Source organism: Stegastes partitus, unplaced genomic scaffold (genome assembly GCF_000690725.1).
Source record: "Stegastes partitus isolate 25-593 unplaced genomic scaffold, Stegastes_partitus-1.0.2 Scaffold1972, whole genome shotgun sequence".
Lineage (NCBI taxonomy): Eukaryota > Metazoa > Chordata > Actinopteri > Pomacentridae > Stegastes > Stegastes partitus.
The window spans coordinates 3,355-10,171 of NW_007579703.1; the positions used below are offsets into that span (position 1 = coordinate 3,355).

The 6,817-nt window shown below is 42.0% G+C and overlaps 1 protein-coding gene across 5 annotated transcripts in view; it reads left to right on the top strand.

Annotated features, from left to right (window-relative positions):
* The first annotated feature begins 1,961 nt into the window (after positions 1-1,961).
* Positions 1,962-6,817, top strand: part of marveld2a (MARVEL domain containing 2a) — a 15,673-nt gene continuing 10,817 nt past the window's right edge. Inside the window, exons 1-3 of one of the 5 annotated variants that reach the window (XM_008303287.1) lie at positions 1,962-2,042; positions 3,784-3,875; positions 5,475-6,443. In XM_008303287.1, coding sequence (XP_008301509.1) covers positions 5,492-6,443 — 952 coding nt within the window. In that variant the 5' untranslated portion in view covers positions 1,962-2,042; positions 3,784-3,875; positions 5,475-5,491. Of the gene's footprint in view, positions 2,043-3,684; positions 3,876-5,016; positions 6,444-6,817 lie in introns of those variants that run through there. The other 4 variants (XM_008303288.1, XM_008303289.1, XM_008303286.1 and 1 more) reach the window with 4 other exon arrangements.

The window sequence follows — 6,817 nt, forward strand, 5'->3', positions numbered from 1 at the left end:
CATAAACTGTTTGAACTCATACCATCAGGCAAACGTTTCCTGAGCATTCAAGGAAGAACCTCCAGAATGATCAACAGCTTCATTCCACAAGCTGTCAGAATGTTGAACTGCTGATCCAGATATGCAAACACTTCTTTGTTTAAATTGCTTTAAGTTATTGGATCCTGACAAAACACTCTTTCATCTTGCCTGTACCACTGTGGATGTGCAGCAAAATGACAACAAACTTGATTTGATTTGATTTCGATTTGATGAAAACAATAGCACATTAAAACTTGAATGCTTCAAATCCACCTACCAGCTCTCAGCAGCTCCCTGCAGCAGTGGCAGCTCTGTTTTATAAAACATGAAAAAATGATCAGATGGTATTTTATAGGAAGGCTATAATCACTGAACTGGCAGGCCTCTGGTCTGTGAAGCAGCAGCCGACTGACTGAATGTTAGAGAGCTACAGATGGTGACTGATAAACTATTATTATTAGAATTATTTGGTCCTCAGTGTTTTGTCACATTTATAGCAAATGTTATAGAGTTTTAGTCAGTTATACCCCAGTATCAAAATGACAAAGAAACGCAAAACAATACAAAAACATTTAGATTAAATATTGATAATTAATTAAATGCATTTAATATTTCTTAACACCACAAATATATTCCTGGCAGTGTGGAGGACTGGAAACTGTCATGCACACCAGTCATTTTTTAAGTACACAAACTTTTTTGTTGCACTGAGGGGATTTGCACCTCCTTTGTCCTCACAAGATTTAAAATTTACAATATGTATATTTTTGCTTATTCAATGCATAAAAATGCTGTCAATGCTGACTTCTGGGCACCTTTCAGTCCCCATTTAATGACTACTGATCTTTGTTCGGATTACATACTTTAAACAAATTTGTTATTAGTCAGTTTGTAGCTCGTTTTCATACAGACAAAGAAGTTAAAATAAGGTGTGTAGCAGTCAGCACTTAGAATATTAAAATAAAGCCAAAAGCAATTGTAGATTCTTGTAACTAAAAACGAGTAGAAACTCCAGTGTTCATAGCTGTGTAACTACAGAGTGACATCTAGTGCTCACATTGAAACTCCCTGCATATGTTCTGTTCTCTGATCTCATGTCAGGATGCAGGTTGCTTTTAAAGAGTCTTAATAGCTTTAGTTGTCATGTATTCACTAACATAAATGTAAAAAGTACAGCATTTCCCTCAAACATGTACAACAATGCACTACAAGCATAGTGGACGCTGTGTACAATCAAAATTTGTCCAGTATATTTTGTCATTTCATGTTTGTTGTTTTGTTTCTGTTTAAGTTGCTTTATGTCTGTCATGTTTAGTCATTTTTTTTTAGATTTAGGTCGTAATTTTCTGTCTTTTGTGCCACTGTTGTTTTGTCTTTGTGTTATTTGTATGTCTTTCTGAGACTATTTATCCTCTCTGTGGTCATTAAGTAATTGCTTGTGGTCATTTTGCATCTCTATGCAGTCATTTTATTTCTCTTTACCGTCATTTTGTGTTCCTTTGTGGTTATTTTGTGTCTCCATGTGGCCAATTTGTGTCTCTTTGTAATTTATTTGGGTCTCTGTTTTTGTAGTTTTGAGTCTGTTTGGTCATTTGTAACTCTTTGGGGTGAATTTGTTTTTTGTCTATGTATTTAGAGCACGTGTCCACAGTCAAACCAAACTGTGTTTGTATGGAAACAACTCATGCAGCTGCCAGTGAGAGCCACAGGTTTCTCAATAAACGTTGCTACAGAGTTTAAATTCCTTGAAGACATCTTATTGTTGACTAGAGCACTGATAGATTATTGCTTATTGATCAGACAGCAGCTGACGGATGCGTGCAGCTGTAAGTGGGACAGTGAGTCACAGTATCAGTGTGTCTCAGGTGTGTTACTGACCTTCCTCCACACAGGTACGCTGCAGCTCCGAGCTGACGTCACAGGGATGGGCGGGTCACGTGGTGGGCTCCGAGGGAAACCTGTGGTTTCACGTTACTGAAATGGGAGACAGAAGAGGAAGAGAAGGAAGCCGAGCGAACAAGGTAGGAGCCCCGCAGCCTGCTCTCATATCTAATGTTTTACAGTACGGGTGTGTGCGGGCAGCTGAATATTGTCCAGCAGCAGTTTGTTGTGTCTAAACGTAAGTTTTAATGCGGTGAACGAGACGCTGCGTCAACTTCATGGACATTCCGAGGAAAGTTTACGTCCTCTGCCGCCGCTATTACCGGATAAAAGCTGTAAAATTAACCGTTTTAGACCCAAAAACACAGATTTACGGTTGAAACCCGCCACGAAACACGGTGTGAGCTGAACATGGAGTCAAAGAGAAGTGTTTAGTTGACTTTTCCCGCTGATCGAGTGTCTGGCAGAGAGCCAGCTGAAGGTCCGCAGGTCGGTTATCAGGCCTCCGTCACTCTCAGGGTTTTCGCTATAAAGGGAGGAATATTGTCAAGAAGCACTTATTCCCTGTTTAACGGTGGATTGTTAGAACAGAGGAGCCTAATAACTGTCTCAACCTGGTGATGTGATGCATAAAGAATTCATAAAGTCACTGACAGTCGTGCTTGGTTGAGCCGCTATGTTTAATGACAGTGTGAGGCGTTCAGGTCCTTCAGTCAGGTAAACAACTGGTTGTACCTGAGCCGCTGCTCAGCAGGGCTGTAATCTGCTAGTTGTTGTCACGATTAATCATTTGGTCAATTAAACAGGATTAGATCATTAGGAACAAGTCATTACAGCATCCTGGATGAACAGCGACGTCCTTTGAATATCCAATTTTGTGCAACCAAAACCTCCAAGTATTAAATTTCCAGCAATTTAAAGCACAGTAGTTCTCACATTTCAGTGCAATGCACTGCTTTGTTGTCTTAAAAAAATACTATGATGTCCTCAAATATCTTATGTTGAGGATACTTGTCTTGTTCCACGAATAAAACAATTCATTATTTGCAATTTAATTGTAACTCTAATTTGTACTCCTAAAAATTGAAACAGGGACCCTGTTTTTGCTTATATCACATTTGATTTGTACATTGATTGTCACATTACATCATAGGGCTCTGCTTTGGTTACCTTTCTTCAAAGCTGACTTAAATGATTATTTGATTATTAGCTTTGTTGATTAACTATACAATTAAATATAATAATAATAAAACTAAAGTATATTCATATATAGCAGTTTTCTTGGAGCCTATCCCAGCCGACCCAGGGTGAAGGCACCAGGTCACCAGTCTATTGCAGTTCGAGACAGACAACCAAGCACACTCACATTCACACCTACGGACAATTGAGAACCACCAGTTAACCTCAACATGTTCTTGGACTGTGGAGAACCCGGAGAGAACCCACGCTGCACGTGGAGAACATGCAAACTCCACGCAGAAAGATCCCGGTGCACTCACCGGGACGCGAACCAGCAACCTTCTAGCTGCGAAGCAACAGTGCTACCAACTGCGCCTCCTTGCAGCCCTTGTTTGTACTCATTACTGCAAATTGAATTACACAATCTTTGTCTGCTGATATGTTATGCTTGTTTCTGGTCGTTTTAACTGTTGAACTGTAGTATCCATGTAACAGTACAATGTTTAACAGTGCCACAAACTGCAGAATCTGAAATGACTTTACACACTGAATACACACTCACTGAAACAGTTTAAACACTAAAACAAACATTAGAACCTTCATAAAACAAGGATTTATTGCAGGACTGTGTGTCAGTGTTTTTTTTTTTCCCATCTTTTTGCAGCATGCTTTTTATCACCTTATCTCTGCTTGTCTCTGCAGGTGATTCTTCAGCACACTGTATGTTCATACAAGGTTTGCATTCTGACCTGCAAGCCAATGTAAGTCGTGTTGAGTGACTGCGTGTGAAAGAGGTATTCAAGCACAGTTCATATTTTTTCAACCGCTCGAGGTCGTATCCTCTCAAAGAAATTGGCTTTCAGGGGCTGACTGCTGGTCAAGAATGTATTTTTGTGCTGTCTGCACACACCAGCGGTTATTGCAACAACAGCAGGATTCAGGGGCCGTGTTTGGTTGCAGCACAAAAATGCATTCTTGACTCGGCTTGCATGAACGATGCTGGGATCTTCACTCATGAGGGCTCTGGCTGAAGGGTGTTTTCTCTGGTGGCATCAGATACTGGGGGTTTTTACTATAGTGCTCCTTGATACATTTGCATGAATGTGGGGCTTGAATGTCTAATATGAAGTTCTTATCATTCTGGGACTGTTTTTTTATGTTTTTGCTTCTTCTCTTCATTCTTTGCCTGCTCTGTTCTGTTACTGATTTGATTTGCTAATAGTATGATTAGAGCTAAAAGAAATATTATTGGTGGATAGACCAACAATTAACCAGTAATTATTGGATAATCAGTTCACCCTTAGATAAAATGTAAAAAGACAGAAAGGAACACCTCTTTAGGCAAAATTACTGCAAATTGACAAATAAAACAACTATAAAGATTTAGATAATGATATAGATGATGCAATATAAAACAAAAAGATGCAAAATCACTGCAACGAGACACAAAAGGACCTCTTCTAGATGCAAAATGGCTACAAACAGGTGCAAAACACAAAATGACACAAAATTACTGGAAAAGAGATGCAAACTACCGGTAACTAAAAGACGCAAAGTGGATGCAAAATTACTGTGAACAGACACAATGACCACAAAGACAGACAAAACCGAACACAGTGGCTAAAAATGACTGTAAAGAGATGGAAAATTATACAAGCCAGATAAAAACAGACAAAAAATGGATGCAAATCTACAACAAACACTGCGAAGAGACACTAAAGGACATCCTCTATATGCAAAACAGCTGTATACAGTTGCTAAACTATCACAAGGAGACTCATAGCAACCTGAAAGTAATGAAAGCAACTGAAAAGAGATGCAGAATCACTGCAAACAGGCCAAATGACAGCAAAGAGTAAAAAAAATCACCACAAAGACATAGAAAGATGCAAAAAAAAAAAAAAAAAATGCAGGTACAAAACAATTGCAGGGTGAATAACACAATAAACAGACACACTAAACACTTCTGTGGCATTTTCTCTCTTTTCGCTACCTCTTTTGTGTCTTTGTGACTGTAAACTTTTAAAAATTGTGTTATATTTACCTTCAGGATCGTGTGTTTATAAAACCACCAAGGAGCAAGTACATAATCCAGCGTTTAACTAATTAAACTTATTCTATTGATTGACAGAAAAGTAGAAGTATCACTTTTTCTGACTTTTATCAGGAAAAAAATGCTAAATATTCACTGGCAGGTAAATGAGACAGGACTGTGAAAACTTAGACAACTAGAGTCGATTCACATCTCTCACTGAAGAATCTCAGTTTGGTGTTTTTACTTGATGAAAGACTTTACCAATCAATAAAATATCAGAATTGTTTTTTTCCAGTAGATGAATTGTCTAAGTGCCTGTTTAACATTATGTTATGATTGCATGTGTGAATGTTTTCAGGGACCATCACCATCCTCATGTCCTATGGAGGAGGCTTTTACGGACGCACTGAGCGTGTCCGCCAGGCGCCCCACTATGACCAGGTTCCCCAAGGCTCGTTACCCCGAGCAGATTCCTATGACCTGGAGCCACTGAGAGAGCAGCGAGCGCCTCATCTAGCTCAGAGCGCTGACCCTCTTCCACCTCCGCCGCTGCCCGATCAGCCTCCGGTGGGCCCTGAGTTCGATCCCAGTGGCAGCGAAGACGACCCCGACCAAGACCCTGACCCTGCGCTCGACATCAAACCGGTCCACCGCTTCATCCCCGACTCCTGGAAGAACTTCTTCAGAGGAAGCAACCGCAGCAGCAACAAGGCGTGGTCCATGCCTGCCTCCTCATACAACAACAACAACAGCACCTCCGAGGGAGTGCGCTGCTCCCCCCCACACTCCCCCGTTCCTGGATCATACCGGGATCATTATGGCGGCTCGGGCGGCAGCTACAACTCACGCAAGGAGCTTCTGGAAGCACGAGACGGCCATGAGTCCGTGTCGGGGCGCACCCACCACACTGGTCTGACCTACAGCGAGCGAGTGGAAGAGTACCATCAGCGCTACGCCTACATGAAGTCGTGGCCGGGGCTGCTGAGGATTCTGGGCTGCGTGGAGCTGCTGCTGGGAGCGGCTGTGTTCGCCTGCGTCTGTGCGTACATCCACAAAGACAACGAGTGGTTCAATATGTTTGGATACTCGTCTCCTGGAGGAGCGTACGGAGGAGGTTTCTACGGCGCTGGGACAGGCGGATCATACTACACTGGCCCCAAGACGCCGTTTGTGCTGGTGGTGGCAGGGCTGGCCTGGCTGGTGACTGTGATTGTATTAGTGCTTGGAATGACCATGTACTACCGCACCATCCTGCTGGACTCCTCCTGGTGGCCTCTGACTGAGTTCATCCTTAACCTGGCTCTGGCGGTGCTCTACATGGCAGCAGGTAGGTAACAAAGGTGCATCTCGAAAACTGTATTATCCAGAGAACCTGTGCGCTTTGAAATGTTTTTTGTAGTGCCTCAAGCCAGGGTGCTGAACTGGTCCAATTAAGCAAACTTTTGCCTTTATTTAGAGCAGTAGAAATAGACAGGTAAGGGGGGAGAAGAATGGGGAGAGACCTGCAGCAAAGGGTCATGAACGGGAGTCGAATCCACGACTACTGCATCGGGGAACTATAGCCCCTGTTTATGGGTCGCCCGCTCAACTAGGTGAGCTTTAGGGGCACCCCTGCAAAACAAATTTCTAATAACAGCCTGTTGTTTACAACCAACAACAGCAGTGTAGCTTTTTCTCACATTGCCACATGAATTGCTTTAA